The sequence below is a fragment of the Anopheles marshallii genome, chromosome 3, assembly GCF_943734725.1.
Source record: "Anopheles marshallii chromosome 3, idAnoMarsDA_429_01, whole genome shotgun sequence".
Lineage (NCBI taxonomy): Eukaryota > Metazoa > Arthropoda > Insecta > Diptera > Culicidae > Anopheles > Anopheles marshallii.
The window spans coordinates 31,230,423-31,249,598 of NC_071327.1; the positions used below are offsets into that span (position 1 = coordinate 31,230,423).

Consider the following 19,176-nt stretch of genomic DNA (forward strand, 5'->3'; position numbering starts at 1 on the left):
CTGCCACCGAGTCGCCCCACACATGGACGTTTTACGTTTTTCAGAATGAATAAACATCAACTACATCTGTGAAATAGAGTTAAACAAAACAAATGTTTAAAGCATTGTCACGAGTGCTGTGGAAATTTCGTGGAAACTTCATACCTTTCGTATCAAATGAGGAGAGGAAAATTGATCCCTGTGGAATGGTTTTTAACGCAAAACGGGCGTACATTGTAATTGTGTAGCAAACATCCAACAGATGCCGACAGTCCCAGACGAGTGCCACATGAGACTTATTCTCCAGCAGAATTACACTCTAAATGGAGAAATTTAACCAGATGGAGAAAATTTTCAGACATTCTAGAAGCGCTTTTAAGAAAATTCCTTCAATGCGTATGCTTACCTCGGTGGCATTACCGTAATGCTTCGGCTGTTCATCTATTTCATATCCTGTAGGGAGGTCTATGGCCGCTTTCCAAAGACCCGAATCGTAAACATACAACGGCTGGCACCTAACGAAGCACAGGTGCAATTCGAGTTTATTGTTTTCCATTGCTTTCCTCGTGCTATTCACGCTAATGGGATAACGGGTTGTGATGGGATTTGAAGATTTCCCATTGCTGCCACGGGCTTTGGTCAGACTGTATCGGTAGGAAAGCTTTACTAAAACCATCCCACTTCCTACTGCTGACATGCTGACGCTGCGGGTATTCTTCGGAAGGATACTATTTTGCAACAGTCGCTGATTCGTCGAGTTAACTTGGAAGGTTAAATTCCCCGCCTGTATGTGCATATGTGGTACGGTGATGTTGATACGAGACGCCACCATGCCAAGCGCTTCCAAAGCGATAATCCTTTCTAGTGAAGGTACGTAGTGATCACCAGCGAAGCTGTGCTTTTGGAGCCATTGGGCTACTCGAATCATATCCAGTTGGTTGATAGTGTTCTGTTTGATGTTTGCCATCAGTGCATAGGCAGTCGTTTCTTGATCTCTAATGTGTGCCGTCGCCGTTGGCTCGCGGTTCACAACTTCCCAGTAGCGATACTTCCCATCCGACACTGCCTTCTTGTTTAGTGTTTGTAGCATTGTTGTGCTGGCTGGATGATTGAAAAGAGTAAGTAAATAGGCCGTTTTCGCCATCAAGTAGACATCTTCGATAGTAGAATTCAGTAACAGCGAGACTGTTTTGTTAACGACCTGCAAATAGTGTTCTGCCCTTTCACTCTCAACGAAAGCAAATAAAACGCTACTTGCAAGCGAAAGTTCCTTTCCTCCCGTTCGCTGAATGTGTGGGTGAACGTTCGTGCAACTTTCGTTGAAGCTTCCATCCTCGGCACTCTGTGACATGAGCCAATCCAAACTTTCAGTAAGGAGAGACTTTTCCACGGGATAGTACTTGGATAGCTTCTGCAGCGATTCTACTGTGCTGGCTGTAAACCAGACGCCACCACACATGCGTAAGTTTCCAAACAGACTGTACGAAAAGTCATCCAAACGGTATCGCAACAGTTGCTGGTAACCCACCTCCATGTAGGAGAGAAGTTTGTCCCTAATTATTGGTTGCAGATCCTTTGTCTTCTGGAAGTAATCGTAGACAGCCATTGCACTTTGCAGGAAGAGTAAACTTTCCTCTCCATTACCATGGTAGGATTGAACCATCCGCTCCAAATCGAACGAATCCAGATTAAGAAACGTTCCTGTAAGTAAAATCAACCATGATTATCCTAGCTGATACATCCATTTTACTTCCTCTTACCGATGACCGAGAGAGTAACCTTTCCATTGCTTATAGTACTATCGTTTTCAATTGCCGGCAGAGTCAAATTAAACTTCAACGTGCTCTGTTTTCGGAAATCCAAAATACGCACATCTTGCACAGTTTTCATTAAACCTTCGGGTCGAACTGAAATCGTTTGTTTTAACGCATCAATCACACTTCCATTTGTTCTGCTTACGATGACTTCCACAGTTAGTTTGCCCACTCTGTCAGATATCAGTTTGATGGGAACGGTTTTAGTGGCACCTTCCGCAAGAATCAGAGAGGTGGGTTGCAACCAGGAAGGCACCACTAACGACACATTTGTTGCTTCACCATAGTTATGGACGAGACAATGAACCGTAACTTCCTCCAAACGTTTCATTGATGGTGGCATGTAGAGCTGTGCAAAGATCCGTTTCGTCGATTTTACTGTCAGCGGTGTCTTTAAAATTTGCAAACCATAAACTTTGCCGACCGCAAAACCGTTCACTACCCAGGTAGTAATAGTATCCGGAAGCGTTTTCTCGATCGAGATCTTTTGGCTGAAAGAAAAAAAAAACAATTCACATGAGATCCATTTTCAGGGAGATCCCTTTTGAGGAGACTTACTTCGGCACTTTCAACGATTCCCAGATCCATGTTTCCGGAAAGTCTTCTCGTGAGCTATAGTCGTGGTTTGGAGTTTTATCAGCTCTCTCAAACCCACCGAATGCATGTGGAATGAACCCAACTGTAAAGGTGTAAATGCATTAGAACGTCCTTAACAAATCATGTAATCATGTGTGCATGATCATGTTTGCCACATTACCATCTGGAAGATATCCATCCGTTAGCAACGTTACTCCAACACTCTGCTCGGTTTACGATATTGAAGAAATGGTATTCAATTCTACATGAAAAAGATATTTATCCAAGTATTATTACTTACTCCAAAAACATCATACGGAGACCACATAGCATTCGAAACGTCATCTTGGGCACGCATTGCTTCATCTAGCTTGTATTGTGAAATGTCATTGTTTATGGTCGAACTTTGCACAACACGCTCATCAACTCCCAACAAACCAACAAAAGCATCGGGCTCTGCCAAAATGTTGATCGTACATTTATCGCTCATTGGTTCCATTAAAGTGGACGTAATATTGAGCTGGTGCATACGATTCAAAGATACATGGAAGATACAAAGATAGATAGGAACGAGTATGTAAATCCGGTGTTGTAATAATATCCGCGCTTTTGTGCGCTGAAATGAATGATCCTGATAGTGTTACTTACAGCCGTTTTACTGGTTGGCAGAATTTGTATAATGATTGAAGAACTTAAAATTTTGCCATCCTCTTTGACGATAAAAGCCAAAAGTTTCATCTGTGGCTTGATTGCTGGGGTTGCCTTCAGTATAAACTGGTAATTATTGACCGGGGAGGAAACTTCCTGAACTCCACTTTCACACACTCTGCCAGAACAGTAGCCAATGTAGTAAACTCTTTTAAATTTTACATTGGAATATAGATTAACAGTGATGTTCTTACGGTAGACATAGCTAAAAATAAAAAATGACTCGATTGAATTATTAGATAAAGTCATTTTAAATTACCGTAACATACTATGCCTGATGTGTATTGAGGACAACGTATTCGACGGCGCTATCTTCGTACATCGGATAAGCGGAGACTAATGAGTAGTTGTGATTATTGTAGCTACCATCCACGTTCACTTCAACCGTGTTCAAGGTTGTGTTGATTGAAAACTGTATGATTCCGTTTGAGTTGGTCAACAGCGTAAGGATTTTGGGGATCGCTGCATTGCTGCTATCTGCGTCCTGCACAATGTAAACGATGGTGACACTTGCTTTTGTTAGCGGCTTCTCATCGAGGGTTGAAACTTTGACTTTGATCCACATCGCCTGACCCGGAAAGAAGGCATCGTTCCCATCTATTGCCTCCATAGTAACATTTCCATTATTGTGTACGGTAAATGCGCTGGTGGTGTTGTAGCTCACCCCTGTAGAACTCTCAGTAACCGTCACATCGAACCAAACGTTTCGCTCTTCGTAACAATTCTCGGCAACGATATTCATTGGAAAGTCCACGGTCTTCGTTCCAACTATGGGAACTTTCTTGCGTTGCACCTCCTTTGTTTGCGAAGGATAATTGTTGTAATTGGCCCGCACCACTACCGTGGCGTTGCCCCGTACCAGGCCACCGTGCACATAGGAAGCACTTATTTTCAGAGACATTTTTGTGTCATCGCAACGGAAGTAGGGATTCGGTACAGGTTCTACCTGTATTTTGAACAGCGGCAGGGTGTACTCCTTTACGCTGAAAGATGCTTTGTATTGCTGCAGTAAACGAAGAAAGGGAAGAAAGTATAGGTGAGGCAGTGCTTTAACCCAATCATTAACTACACGGTCAGCTTAACGAACCTGCTGATTCAATGAGGCACTGATCGTCCACATCCCATGCAGGGTGTACTCCGCCAACTGAAAGCTACCCTCGAACACTCCGCTCGTTAGTGACGCATTGATCCACTGCTTCATGCGAATCTTGTCCGGGTCAGTTATGCTAATGCTTGGCCGGGCAGTGTCCGTAACCGGGTATGCATTTGGGAATAGAAATATTACGCGGAACTGCACTTTATCTCCCGGTTTGTATGCAGGCTTATCAGTCTGGAACAGCACCAAATAGCTTCTATCGATGGATTCGAGCTCGGTTACATTGAGCAACACTTTATTCTGTTGTTTCCAAACTTTCAGCTTATAGCTTTGTTGCTCCAAACCTTCGAGCTACAAATAGTATCGATGGCGTCAACGCGTTCAATTTATCCAATGCCATTGGCAGCAACATTCAACTTACTTGAATCTGTACCGTGCTTAGCTGATTCGGATTGACCGTGGCCGAGGACCGGCCGACTACCGTCTCATTTGTGTCAACAATTTCACACAGAAACTCTTGCTCTTCAGCTGCTAAATTTGTCACTACCAAGTCGTAGGTATTGTAAGCTCGTACCGTACGTGGAGCAAGAATTGCATACCTAAACAATATCAACCAATTGATGTTCATGCGCATGTCGCTCAATCGCTTCCCGAATGACTCACCTTTGACCTGCACAATCTCGGGGAAAAACCCACGCGATGGAAAGCACTAACAACATCAATCGCACTATCGCCATCGCAGAACCACGCTCCGTTCGCTACGACTGCAAAATGATAACTGATCTGGCTGTGCGAAAGAGTAAACTCACTAAGCTGTCTAGAGTGCATTTTTTTAATGCTACGGTAGCTGATATGGTCGATCCGCCACGTCGAAAGATTCGGTTTGAACGGCCTAGAACCTGTAAACGAAATGGAAAATATAATTAATTAACTTTAGAATCATGGGTATATAAGAACAATCTCGATGCGAAAATGCATCGATGACCTACCGCGTGATCTTAATCGAACTGGGACCTTAATAAAGGCCGTTGCAAAAAGGAAGAGGTCAGCATTCAGGCTCCGCTTTCGACTGTCTTTCGACATTGGAATATATACTGAGGTTTGTTCATTAAACTACTTTCCGCAGCATCTAAGGAACCATCTCCGGTTTAGTGGTCTGTTGAAAAAATATTTATCTCTTAGACATGATGGGAGACCGAACCAGACCAGACGAAAATTCCACATCCTATTTTGCGTGATACTTCTTGACGAAGACGCCAACTTGATGAAGGCAGCTCATGATTATTACACTCCAACACCGCGTGTCTGGCAGAATCACAAACATTCCCAGCTAATCATAAATATTTGATGCAATTTCTTTAGATACATGGTGTTGTGAAATGAGTGAAATGATGGGATCACTGCGCTCTCGATCTTCGTATTTGCTGCATAAGTACTGTGATGGTGTGGGTATTTGATAAAATGTAAGAATTGTAATATAATAATCCAATGTACTGAAGAGCGGTTGCGACGCCGCTCTTCATACGAACGGACCGGACCAAAATCTGGACATCCGGACCAATCTCCCGTAGCAAGGAGTTACTCTCCGTCTACGTGGTAAAATTGGTTGACAGGCTGTTCTAACAAAAAAAAAGTGCAGTCATATATTTATGGAACACACTGTGCAATTTAAGTTCTACTCACTTTGCATAAAACTTGCACACAAGGTAGCTTCCATTGCCGTTCAACGGTTAGTCAACTGCAGCACCATCCTATTACAGATGTGTTCTATTCGAACAGAATGTTACATGCGGGTCAGCTGACCATACTGTTGAGTAATGTTTTCAATTCTAAAAATTGCAGCAATAAATCTCACACCGTCATAATTTTTCCTGCAATAATCGAGAACGTTGGTCGTTTCGATACGGACAAACAACAATGTTACGGCGGGTTCGTTCAACTTCGCTCATTTCGTCCGCATAACAACGCACCCAAAATGCATACAAATTATCACCGTGGCGATACACTTCCAACTTATCTGTCCAGTGTTCGTTATTACGTTCAATTGTTCACCGATGACCCACCCAGGAACATCATTGCAACGGAAAGGTAAACAAGGACTTGGGATGCGTGATAAGTGAACGCCTTTAAAAGTCGCACTTCGCACCATCCCCGTGAGCAGTTGACTGGCTGGCGTCCTTCGGTGGCGTTCGTGAAAGCTAAAAGCGAGGTAACAAACGGATCGCATCGCAAATCGTGACAATAGTTGGTGACAGTATGAAGTGGTTAGTGTTAGGTGAGTTAAAAACATTTATGTTCTGTAGTAGGCAATCTGATGCGGGTGCCTGTCTGTGAATAAAGCTGTAAAATGTTGTATCCTTTCCAGCCTTTGCCCTTGTGGCGGCTATTAGCTGGGCCCATGGTAGTGTCGTGAAGAGTGTCTTCGTGGGCACTGGCACTGACGAGTACGTGTATCAGTACGAGCTGGATGTGACGACCGGTGTGATGGAACCGGAGTACGGTTCAATGTACCGCGTGAAAGCCCAAATGCATATCCGACCAGGTACTTACATGAATGGTTCCCATACCCTTGAGTAGTCTCTAAAAAAGAGAAGCTGTTAATTTTCACAGACCCTTCTGGAAACGGAACATTTGTGTACTTCGACGATCCGAAGGTGTTTCTGTACACGGGTCATCTGCCAATGCCGGTAGAACCTACGGCAGAGAACTACACCCAGTACGCCAAGCAAGCGGAAGCGTTCATTCAACCATTCTACGTGACTTACGATAAGTTTGGACTGGTGCAGGAGGTGTTCACCACCAAGACGGACGTACTATGGAGCGTGAATCTGAAGAAAGGAGTCGCCGCTCTGTTGCAGCTTCCAGTCGACAAGTTCCCGGCGAAGAAGTTTGTCAAACCATTCGTGTTCACCGAAACGGAAGAATCCATTTATGGAAAGGTGAATGTCACCTATGCTGTACACTCCCTCGACGGACAGAAAGTCCATGTACTGAAGACACCGGACTATGAATCGTTTACTCATCTGCCGTACGATGTGTACTCCAATGTTGAACCGTTCCATGTCTATCACAACATTAGCACATTTGATTCTGTGGTCCCAGTGGTGGAATATGAGATGATCTTCAATCGGGATGGTGTGAGCGTTGTCAAAGCGCACTCCGAAAGCACCAAGTACTTGCAACCATTCACCGTTCAGGGTCAGAAGCAATTTATCACGACTAAACAGACAATCGTGTTCCGGAATACTGTTGCTCCCAGCAAGACGTTTGAGTTCTCCGGATTCCCAGTAAGTAACGCAAATGCTGAATGTGTCCTTTAAAGTTATCCAATTTCTACTACTTACCAACTGATTTTACTCGTTCCAGATGTACCACTACGTGCACTATGAAACGTCCGAGTCGGTCTTTGAGGAAACTTATCCCACCCTTGCCACCATCACACCGGTTGTAGACATTTCTACCGTTGGCCCCAAGGTTCAGGTGATGCTGTATGAAGCTGTCCAGTATCTGCAGGTAACCTAATCTACCTTCGAAACCGTGCGGGCATTTTATTAAGAACACGATACCTTTCGGTACAGGAAAATCAAATCACGAACCAGGAAACCGAAACTAAACACGGGCTAGCGATCACACGCATCATTGAAGCTCTGAAATCGTTTACCGTTGAGCACTACGGCCAGTTCTGGACCGTGCTGACCAAGTCAACCACCCCGAAGGATTTGATGGCAGTGGACATTTTCTACAAGGTGCTCCCATCCGTCGGCACGAAGTACTCCGTACAGTTCGTGATGGATATGGTAAAGAACCACAAAGTGAAGGAATCGGTCGCGTCCGGCATGCTGTTCTCGCTCGGCGTCAACGTACGTGCGCCGTCCGTAGAGCTTCTGCACAGTGTCGAAGACTTCATGAACTTCCCCGAATACGTGAAGCCAGATGTGGCTCACGCTGCCATCCTAACTTTCGGTACCATGGTGTACAAGACGTTCCAGCACGAAAAGTACTCGACGGAGATCGAAAAGTACATTAAGGTGTACTACAAACATCTGAAGGAAGCGAAAACGTTCGAGGAGCAGCTGGTTTGGTTGCACGGTTTGAAGAACATTCAGCTGGGAACGGTCGGAGAACTGTTGGTGCCGCTCGTTAAAGGTGAACCGGTGTTGGATCTGGCGTACGATCGTCACCTGCAGGTGCATGTGATTTATGCGCTGATGCAAATTATGGAGCACGAGCACGACACGCTCTTCGAGGTCGTATTCCCGATTGTGACCGATGATACGCTGCCTATTGAGCTGCGTGTGGCCGCTGTCAAGGTGATCGTCTCGATGGAAGATGTACACTACTGTTCGAAGCTTGTTGCCTTCATGACAGTGGAAACGAACGTTCATCTCTACTCGTACTTTATCACCACCATAAGAAGCCTGGTCAACTCGGATGTTCACTTCGACACTGACTTCTACCACTATCTGCAGCACGTCGTCACCGAGTTCGTCCACTACGATCCGGCAGTAGCGACAAAGGCTTTCTTCTACGATTACGTTGATGTGCAGCAGAAGGTAGGCAGCATCATTCGCGGTAATATGGTCGCCGATGTCAAGCACAACAATATGAACCAGTTCTACATTAGCTTCGCTCCTTACGTGATGGATCACGTATACGATCTCTACTCGGTGTATGTCAAGTTCGAGGGAGTTCACAATCCGCTCACGCTCTTGTTGCCTAAACTGTTCAATGTTGATCCGAAAACGATCAACGAACCGATTACGCACAGTCACAACAATGTTCCCGTACACGTCGAATTTACGTTCATGGCCAACGGTAAGGTTGTGTACACGAAGTACTTCAACGAGGAAACGATCAAGCAGTTCTACAGTTACACCTATCTGACGATCCTCAAGACGTTGCAGTATCAGTTTACGACCGTGCTAAACGTGGCAGAAGTCGAGCTGTATACACCGACGTATGACGGAGTGCCGGTTAAGGTTGCGCTGAAGATGCCGCTCGTGTCCCAGTTCAAGTACAACGTAGTGGTACCATCGACGACCAATCAGAACGAGGTGACGCTCACCATCAACAGCTTCTTCCGCATGTGGATGCACGGATACTACGGTGTATCGGTGTACAATCCGTTCGCCCTAACCTGGCAAGGTACGCGTCGCGTGCAAGCGTTCGACTTCCACGTCCCGCTAGTGTTCGATGTCATCTTCAACTTCCAGCAGAACTCGTTCAAGCTCGTCTGGAGCAAGCACACCAACGAGGTGTTCAATGTGGTCGGCTTCAAATCGCACGTCAAGACACAGGTTTACGCTAGACCAGACACGGAGGTGGACTATCTGAAATCCACTTGCCCTGTGTGCTTCCACTACGAAACGGTAACGGCCGTACCGGTACCAAAGAAGAAGGATGTTGTACTGTACGAAGCCCATTCTAAGTACACTGGACTGCATTTCTATCTGTCGGCGTTCGACGTGGAAGTTACACCAACGGTCAAATACTTCAAGTCGCTAAACGACATTTTCGCGTCGGAACTGTTCCACGACCTCGAGCACGTAACCGTGTTTGACTTTGTGACGAAGTACTTCACCTGGTTCTATACGACCGTGTTGTCCCCGAAACCCACGAGCTTCGGTGTTGTCGGATACGTTAACCCGTGCAAAGTCTATCCCTTCGATAAGGTAGAGTTCACGTTCAAGGTAGACAGCGAAGCAATCTCACACAAACTGTGGACCACACCGGACTTCCGTCAATACGTCAAGTTCACGGCCGTCTTTAAGAAGACGGATGTTGTCGTTAACCATTGGGACGTTAACGTGTACTACACGCACGAGTATGGAACGTTCTTCAAAACGGTCAACATGCAGATAACGCACCAAACCCCGGGTGAGAAGAACATGAACATCTGCATCGACTGGGTGAAGAACGTTGTGCCAGAGTCGGTTACCGGAAAGCTTTCGTACTTCCACGGTTACTCGTACGATCACAAATGCGTCAAGGATGATATGGTGGTGTCTATCGAATACGCCGGTGTACAGTCGGATGTGCAGAAGAACTTCACGTACGTTACGTCGTACCATAGCGTCCCTACGTACTTCTACCAGCAGTGTGTACCGCGCGACTTGCCCCAGTTTGAAGACTACTCCGTACCGGTTACGCACGAATGTGTTAGTATGCACAGCACCGTCCGTAAGTATCTCTATACCGTCGACTACCAGCATGTCTACCCGGTGTACGAGGAGTTTGTTAAGCCGTTCTGGTTCTGGGTGAAGCACGTCGGACCGGCCTACTACCCGCAGGTTGAACAGTTCCACTTTGTGCCGGAGAACCGGTTCGTTGTGGAAGTGGAGTATCCGATGTACTACACCTACCCGATTGTGGATGTCGTAGTAAAGTCGGCGTACGAAACGGTTGCGTTCGATCACGTACCATACTACGACTTTGTGTGGATGTTCCAACCCGACAGTACCGTGTTCACCAAGTAAGTACATCAAACAGGTATATTGTGGGGAAAGGTTTCTAGTTTTGGCTATTGTACTTTCTTGCTTAGGTACTTTGACGTGATGAAGTTCTTCGGCAATGTAAACAGCTGCGTTGTTAACCCTGTGTACGAATACGCTCCCTATCACTACACCGTCAGCAAGACGCCGGTCTTCAACGAATGGGTTCTTTACGCTTCCGACCATCCTGTCTCATACACCTGGGCCGTTTATGTGCAGAAGCTGGAAAAGAACCATGTTGTAAGTGGAACAGTCGCTTCCCGTAACTACGGCCGGGTTTTACATACTTTGTTTCCCTTCAATTATTAGGCCTTCAAGCTCGTCCTAAACGGTCACAGCGTCGTAGTTCAACCCCTGTTCGGAAAGCAGTACGAAAATACCGGCAAGAAGTACACCTTCACGGTTGATAGCGAGCTGATGTACGCCCTGGAGCATGGTAGCGTCGATGTGTACCCGTTCAAATACTACTACGTGTACGATACGATTGTCTTTAACGTACCACACGTTTCGCTCTACGTGGTTTACGATGGCTATCAGGTGAAGATCGAAACACCTACAATGAATAATGTTACATTCTATGGCCAGTGCTATGCGTAATTTTGACGCGAGTTTGCTTGGCTTCAGCGCCCAACTGATTCTGTTGAATTGAACAATTGCTAATAAACGAATACAGCTCTTCACTTTACTTAGCATCCTTGTAACTGACTCTATCCAATGCGTGTTATCACACGAATGACAATTCTAGACTCGTCACGCCCCTATAATGTACAATTGATTGACAACCGTAGACTATCGCGTAATCCTACAATCATGCTCACGATCAACTTATCATTGTGATAAGAACTCCCACCGTGCACACAATTGAGATTCCGATAACTGGCACTTGCTTTGTTATCGGGAAAAAATGGAGCTTGCGGTTATCCATTGTGTCCCTATAAAAGGAACGTTCCACTCGATGCAATCGGTTTCAGGTGTGTCCACTGAAAGAAATGATCGTTAAAGCTGTTGTACTGCTGCTGTGCTGTGCTGCCGGGTTGCTCCGTGGGGAGCAAGTCCGGTACGATAACTACCGCGTGTATGAAGTGGCGATCGCGGATCAAATGCAACTGGAAGCTCTCCAACATCTGGAGCGTTTCCCGAATGGAGTGAGTGTGCAACAGTGTGCCGTACGTTCGTGATTTTAGTACTCTACGGATGTGGGTTTTGTTTTTTTTAGTACCTCTTTTGGGAATCGCCTGTGCAGACAAATATGAAGCTTAACATTGTTGTGCCACCGCACAAGTATGCCGAGTTTGATGAGCTTAGCCAACAGCTGGCGTTAGCGCACCGTTTGAGGGTTCCGAATCTCCAACAGTATGTGACATGTTTCTGGCGTACGCTGTGCGCGCTGTAGTGCTCGTATTAACAAGGTTTTACTTTTAATTCGTCCACAATCCATTTACGCAAGGCTCATCGATGAGGAGAGTCCGCAACGATCGAGACGTGCCTTTGGTTGGGAGGAATATCAAACGCTGGAAGACATTTACAGCTGGATCGATGAAAAGGTGGCCGAATTCCCGGCGATCGTTTCGGTAGAGACGATTGGCAAGTCGTACGAGGATCGTGATATGAAGGTGGTCAAGATTTCGTACAAGCAGGGCAACCCGGGCATCTTTCTCGAGTCGAACATTCACGCACGTGAATGGATCACGTCTGCCACCGTAACCTGGCTGATGAACGAGTTCTTTACCTCCACCGCACCGGAGGTGCGTGAGCTGGCGGAAAACTACGACTGGTACATCCTGCCGGTGGTTAATCCCGATGGGTTTAACTACACCAAAACCACCAACCGAATGTGGCGCAAGAATCGCTACCCGCACAATGTGCTTTGCTACGGTGTGGACATGAACCGTAACTTCCCCGGCCATTGGATGGGTAAGCAATACGGGTGGGCTGCTAATGCACGGATTTACTTGACGGGGTTTTTCCTTCTCAACAGAGGGCGGTGCATCGTCTATCCCCTGTACCGACACGTACGCCGGACCGGAACCGGGTTCCGAGGCCGAAACGCAAAACATTATGAACTACTTCGAGAGCGTGAAAGAGAAGGTGCACGCCTACCTGTCGTTCCATTCGTACGGTCAGTACATACTCTTCCCGTACGGTCATCAAAACGCGGAATACTCCGAAAACTACTACGACATGATGGAGATGGGTGAAGCGGCCGCTGTCGCCATTTACAATCGGTTCGGTACGCCGTATGAGTTCGGTACCACGGCTGATGTGTTGTGTACGTACGCGTTCCACTATCGCTCGGAAAACTATTTTCCCTGTGGCGCATAATAACCGCTGGTTTGATTCTTCCCCACAGATATTGCCTCCGGATCGTCACCGGATTGGGCCCACGGTACGCACGGTACACCGATTGCTGCCACCTTCGAGTTCCGCGACAACGGTTATCATGGATTCATTCTGCCCCCGGAGCAGATCATTCCGAACGCGATGGAGGTGCTGGACGGCCTGGTGGCATTCTTCCGCAAGGGCAAGGAGCTCGGTTACTTTAATGTGTAATGATAGATAGTGCGACCTACGTAACACAGTAATCGATTTAGCATGATTAGATTAGAGCGTACGAAGTGTGTTCCAAGTGATACATAATAATAAACATAGCTCATTGTTGCACAATGCTACCGAATCAGTTATTGATCTTTGTTTTGTTCTTTACCCTAGTACCGTGTACGTTTATATTCCCCGTAATGCCATGATGCACAATTGATAACGGAATACAGTGTAGGGGATTTGTCCTTCACTGATATACTGGGTACCGTACAATGAACGATCGGTGAACATGTGTTTCGGCGTGATTTCTATCAATAGACACAACATTGATAACTTTACGCATGAAGTCGTAAAAGTACGCTAAATCATCAGTATCTTATTAAATAATGGAGCAGCTTTCGCGATAAGGCGTGAGAAGACTTTTGCGGATAGCAAAGACCAGTTTGCAACATTTTTGGCAACGGGCTGTAGTATAAAAGAAGCACCTTGGTGGCATTACTTTCAACCGTACAGACCAGTCGTCGCAAAATGCAATCATATTGTAGCATTTTGCTTGCCCTACTGTTGGTCACCGTATCCGGGGAGTTGGTACGGTACGATAACTACCATCTGTTTCGGTTGCCAATTACTGACAAGGGGCAACTTGAAGTGCTGCAGCAACTGGAGCAACGGAACGATGGAGTAAGTACGATCACCTTAAGCGTAAGGAGCACGGATATTGTAACACCCGTAGTTTGGCTAGTTTTTTTTCCTAGAACCACCTACACAAGTTCGTATGAATGTCAGCGTTCTTGTACCGCCAAGCAGGCTGGGTGAATACTTTCAGCTGGTAAACAACGAACATCTTGCCTCACAACTGGCCACCACCAATTTCCAAGCTATTCTTGATGCGGAAAACCCACCTAGAAAATCGAAACGCAGTGAAACTTTCGGCTGGGATGAGTACCAAACGCTCGATGCCATTTACGAATGGATCGAGGGGCTAGTGCTGCAGTACCCTGCCATTCTCACCGTGCAAACTATTGGACAAACGTACGAGGGTCGTGACATGAAGGTTGTGAAGCTTTCCCAACAGTCTGGAAATCCGGGAATCTTTCTCGAGGCTAACATACATGCACGCGAATGGATCACCTCTGCAACGGCCACCTGGCTACTGAATGAGCTTCTCACATCTTCCGAACCGGCGGTACAGGAACTTGCCACTTCCTACGACTGGTACATACTTCCGGTAGCCAATCCGGACGGGTTCCATTACACCAAGACGACCAATCGACTGTGGCGCAAGAATCGCTACCCGCACAATGTGCTATGTGCGGGGGTCGATCTGAACCGTAACTTTCCCTACCACTGGATGGAGGGTGGCGCTTCCCAGGTACCTTGCAACGATATATACGCGGGACCGGAACCAGCATCCGAGATTGAAACTCGTAATACGATCGAGTACTATGCAACGATCGCCGACCGGATTGAGTTCCATCTACAATTCCATTCTTACGGTCAGTACATTCTACTGCCGTACGGATACCAAGACGCCGACTATCCCGAAAACTATCCCGACCAGATGGAAATAGCGGAGGCTGCCGCGATCGGATTTGCCAGCCGTTACAATACAGCCTACACCTTCGGTACCATTGCGGATGTGTTGTGTAAGTGTCATCTAGTACATATATTACACCTTGCGTCGTGTGACTCTACCGTATGCGCTACTCCATTTCAGATGTCGATTCGGGATCCACAACCGATTGGGCGCACGGTTATCATCGAACCCCGCTGTCGATGTGCTTCGAGTTCCGCGATAATGGCCCGTACGGGTTCGTACTGCCGGCGGACCAAATCATTCCCAATTCCCAAGAGACCCTCGATGCGCTGATAGCTATGCTTGCCAAAGCCAAAACAATGGGCTACTTCCAACGATCCTGAAGTGGCGAAAACGAATCGTCAAATCAATCAACCATCGTGCTGGACAAGTTTTACAGCTCTCATGGTGCGGAGAATAATACACCAGCTCCCTGTCAGTTAGATAAACGTGTTGAGAGGCTTGCACAATTGAACCGAGCCGATAAGATGTAATAAAAATGCAAAGCTTCTTGGCGATTGTTTAAGCAAAACAGACGGTAGTACTCATTTATTGCCGGTAAGTAACGATGGCAACAAAACGGATCTTCGCGTTAGCGCTGGTTAGCGCTGTGACCTTGATAGCTTACGCACACGGTAAGCTAAGTTACGAAAACTATGCAGTGTACAAGGTCGATATAACTACGGTGGAGCAGCTTACGGAGCTCCAAAACCTGGAATCCTTGCCGAATGGGGTGTGTAGGACGAGTTACAGTGCTTGGTAGCAAGAGGTGTAAAGATTTGCCCGTATTTCTTTGCAGTACACCTTCCTAGACTATCCAGCAAGTGTGAACATGAGCGTTGAAGTTGTGGTGCCTCCAGATCAAGTGGTTAGCGTGGAACGACTCTTCCGAAAGCATGAGATCCAGAATACCCTTCTTACAAGCAACTTGCAACAGTACTTGCCAACTTTTGCATCTTTCTTCTCTGCACTGTAACGTCCAATGCCACCTTTTCCTTCCAGAATCATTAACAAAGAACGTCCCGCACGTAAAAAGGCGGAAGGGTTTGGATGGGACGACTATCACACGCTGGAAGAAATTTATGCCTGGGTCGATGAAATGGTCAATCAGTACAGCTCCGTACTGTCGGTGGAAACGATCGGTCAAACATACGAAAAGCGTGACATGAAGGTGATCAAGCTTTCCTACAAGCCGGGCAATCAGGGTATTTTTATCGATGCGAACATTCACGCACGCGAATGGATCACCTCGGCCTCCATCACGTGGATACTGAACGAGCTGCTCACCTCGGAAGATGTTCGTGTGCGGCACATTGCGGAAAACTACGACTGGTACATAGTGCCCGTTGCTAATCCGGATGGATTTGCCTACACGCACACCACGGTAAGGGCATAGGAAGCGGTAGAGAGTTCCGTTCCGATTTTAACAGAGTTTAATTTCTGCCTCCTAGGAACGCTTGTGGCGCAAAACAAGGACTCAACACAACCTGCTGTGTTACGGAACCGATCCCAACCGTAACTTTAATCATCAATGGAATAGTAGGTGGTTGTTGTTGCAAACAATACCAGATCTATAGCATACGATTCTTTGCCTTTGCAGATGGTGGAACATCTACGACGCCATGTTCGGACACGTACTCCGGTACGGCACCGGAATCCGAGATTGAAGTAAGCAATTTAACTTCGTTCATCCGTTCGATTGCTGCCAACGTCAAACTCTCGCTGTCGATACACTCGCGCGGCCAGTACGTGCTCTTCCCATTCGGTTACAATAATGCACCACGTGCGTACAACTATCAAGATCTGCTGCAGATCGGACAACGTGCCTCGGTGGACATGTACAAGCTGTACAATAAGCCGTATCGTGTAGGAACAACGGCAGATGTCCTGTGTAAGTTAGGAGAATTCTTGCTCAAACAGAACTTCACTAAATGTTCACGACATTCCACAGATGTTGCGTCGGGCATTTCGGTTGATTGGGCCTTCGCCGTGGCCGGCATACCACTGAGCTACACGTTCGAATTGCGCGATCAGGTTGAGTTTGGCTTCATTCTGCCGGCCGATCAGATTGTTCCGAATGCTGAGGAACTGCTGGAAGCGTTTGTCGCTATGATCGATGAGGCGAAGATTTTGGGCTATATGTGAACGGTGATGTGGTCGATACGATACGTTGCCCAATATCGATAATAAATGAAAACCTTACAATACTATCTGAGATTCGCCTCGCTGTATCTTATCACGCTGAGAATTGTGCATTCATTATGTCATGGGCAGGGTTCATGACTTGGAGGTTATGTTTAGTAACGTATCAAATGTTCAAATGATCGCTTTTCGCTGACGAAAATAATACTGATACGATTGGCGAGGTTTTTTCTAGATGTCCTACTACCCCAGGAGCTATAATTTGGCTCAATGCAATGTGAATTATCTGCATCATAAGCTACTATCGGACATTGCCTTATCAATGGGGGTTTTCCAGTACGGCAATACGCTTCTTAAATACTATCTCTTCTCGAAGCGATTGTAGCAAATCATTGCTCGTAAACTGCGTCACTTAATCCTATTCAGCTGATTGGGACCTCAGGACATATTGATTAACTCTTTGTCCCCAGACGAATTACCTCCTTTGAGTATTATCAAAACCGAGCCTACAACCCTGTAATAAGATAGCGATTCACCTATAAAAACCACCCACCGTGTGCCACAAATCTCATCGTTTCGTTGAGGTATCGATTGGGAAGGATGTGGTTCAAGCTAACGTTGCTGCTATTGGCCGCGATTGCCAGCGGTGGATCGGCCGAACAGGCCCGGTTCGACAACTATCGCGTGTACGAGGTGTCGATCGAAACCGAACGCCAGCTGCAAACGCTGCAGCACCTCGAACTGAATCCCGATGGCTACAACTTCTGGGAATCGCCCGTGCAGACCAACATGCGCCTCAGCATCGTGGTTCCTCCGCACAAGTTTGCCCACTTCGAAGAGATTACGACGGCCCTTGCCTTGAAGACGCGTCTGCAGATCGAAGACTTCCAGAAGTACGAATGAAGGAACTGTGGTTTTCACGTAGTGCATCAGTTAACTTCGCCTTCTGTTCTATATCCACAGAGTGATCGACAATGAGCGTCCGAATCGCAGCACTCGTGCTACCTTCGGGTGGACCGATTACTACACCGTCGATGAGATCTACGCCTGGATGGATGAGATCGTGGCCCAGAACCCCACCATCCTTTCCGGTACGGTGTACGGCCGATCGTTTGAGGGCCGTGATCTGAAGGCCGTCAAGTTGTCGCACAAGGCTGGAAACCCGGGTATCTTCATCGAGGCCAACATTCATGCCCGCGAATGGATCTCGTCCGCTACTGCGACGTGGCTGCTAAACGAACTGCTCACCTCGACCAACCCCGCTGTGCAGAATTTGGCCCAGAACTACGATTGGTACTTCATCATGGTTGCTAATCCTGATGGTTTGACCTACACCAAGACCACCGTAAGTAGTGTTGTATGGATAAAGTTCTTCTAATGTCATTAACCGTTCTACTTCTTCCCATTAGAACCGACAATGGCGCAAGACCCGTCAACCGGTCAATGATCTCTGCGTTGGTACTGATCCTAACCGCAACTTTGACTACATGTGGATGAGTAAGCGAATTGAAACCATTGACCATTGCGCAGCAAACTCTAATACCCATGATCTCTTCTTTCCAGATGGTGGAGCTTCGTCCGTGCCCTGCTCAGACACCTTCGCTGGCCCGTCGGCTTTCTCCGAGCCAGAAACGAGGGCTATGGCTGATTACTATGCCACGATCGCTGATAGAATTAACATCCAGTTTTCGTTCCACTCCTACGGCCAGTACCTGTTGACACCGTTCGGATACACTGGTGCTCCGCTGCCGTCCAATGAAGCCGACTTGCAACGCATTGCCACTGTTACTGCTGCAGCCATCCAGGCTACCTATGGAACTCGCTACACTTACGGAAACAGTGCCAGCGTCTTGTGTAAGTATTTGCATAGTGTATGCGGAATGTGTTCGAGCAGGATATGAAATGGTTCGTTTTCGTTTCATGTTTCCCACAGACACCACCTCCGGAAGCACGGTAGACTACTTCGTGGGAGTGCACGGCACCAGACTGGGATACACCTTCGAGTTCCGTGACACCGGTGCGACTGGATTCGTCCTTCCTGCCAACCAGATCATTCCTAACGCCGAGGAAACGCTCAACGGAATCATTGCCTTCGTTGCCGAAGCTAGAACACTTGGATACGTCTAAAATGGTTTGATTTTATTGCCTATACAATAAAGCATTACGATTAAATTAAACGGTTTGCGTGTTTATCTCTCCTTATCTGTGGTCCTGGTTCTTTTTTTTTGCGTACATTTATTCCAATCTGCAGCCGAC

At 46.8% G+C, this 19,176-nt stretch overlaps 4 protein-coding genes across 4 annotated transcripts; 3 read left to right on the plus strand and 1 right to left on the minus strand.

Annotated features, from left to right (window-relative positions):
• Positions 1–40: 40 nt before the first annotated feature.
• Positions 41–4,979, minus strand: LOC128712484 (CD109 antigen-like). Its single transcript, XM_053807374.1, has 12 exons — positions 4,837–4,979; positions 4,595–4,772; positions 4,165–4,524; positions 3,347–4,080; positions 3,018–3,282; positions 2,671–2,889; positions 2,551–2,593; positions 2,352–2,472; positions 1,740–2,284; positions 386–1,680; positions 145–298; positions 41–66 (listed from the first exon to the last, which is right to left on the minus strand). The coding sequence occupies exons 1-12, from the start codon at positions 4,908–4,910 to the stop codon at positions 41–43; spliced, it is 4,014 nt and encodes a 1,337-aa protein (XP_053663349.1). The 5' UTR covers positions 4,911–4,979.
• Positions 4,980–6,429: 1,450 nt separating this feature from the next.
• LOC128712485 (uncharacterized) lies at positions 6,430–11,261 on the plus strand. Its single transcript, XM_053807376.1, has 7 exons — positions 6,430–6,448; positions 6,539–6,715; positions 6,784–7,460; positions 7,540–7,686; positions 7,752–10,645; positions 10,715–10,904; positions 10,974–11,261. Exons 1-7 carry the CDS (start codon positions 6,430–6,432, stop codon positions 11,259–11,261), a joined length of 4,392 nt encoding a protein of 1,463 aa, XP_053663351.1.
• Positions 11,262–11,653: 392 nt separating this feature from the next.
• On the plus strand, positions 11,654–16,923 carry LOC128712486 (uncharacterized). The gene is made up of 12 exons (XM_053807377.1): positions 11,654–11,809; positions 11,881–12,017; positions 12,112–12,578; positions 12,643–12,933; positions 13,015–13,210; positions 13,748–13,883; positions 13,945–14,848; positions 14,920–15,115; positions 15,781–16,162; positions 16,230–16,317; positions 16,379–16,669; positions 16,730–16,923. The coding sequence occupies exons 1-12, from the start codon at positions 11,654–11,656 to the stop codon at positions 16,921–16,923; spliced, it is 3,438 nt and encodes a 1,145-aa protein (XP_053663352.1).
• A 597-nt stretch (positions 16,924–17,520) lies between these two features.
• Positions 17,521–19,047, plus strand: LOC128715343 (zinc carboxypeptidase-like). Its single transcript, XM_053810226.1, has 5 exons — positions 17,521–17,813; positions 17,884–18,265; positions 18,330–18,417; positions 18,484–18,774; positions 18,854–19,047. The coding sequence occupies exons 1-5, from the start codon at positions 17,521–17,523 to the stop codon at positions 19,045–19,047; spliced, it is 1,248 nt and encodes a 415-aa protein (XP_053666201.1).
• The last annotated feature ends 129 nt before the right edge of the window (positions 19,048–19,176 follow it).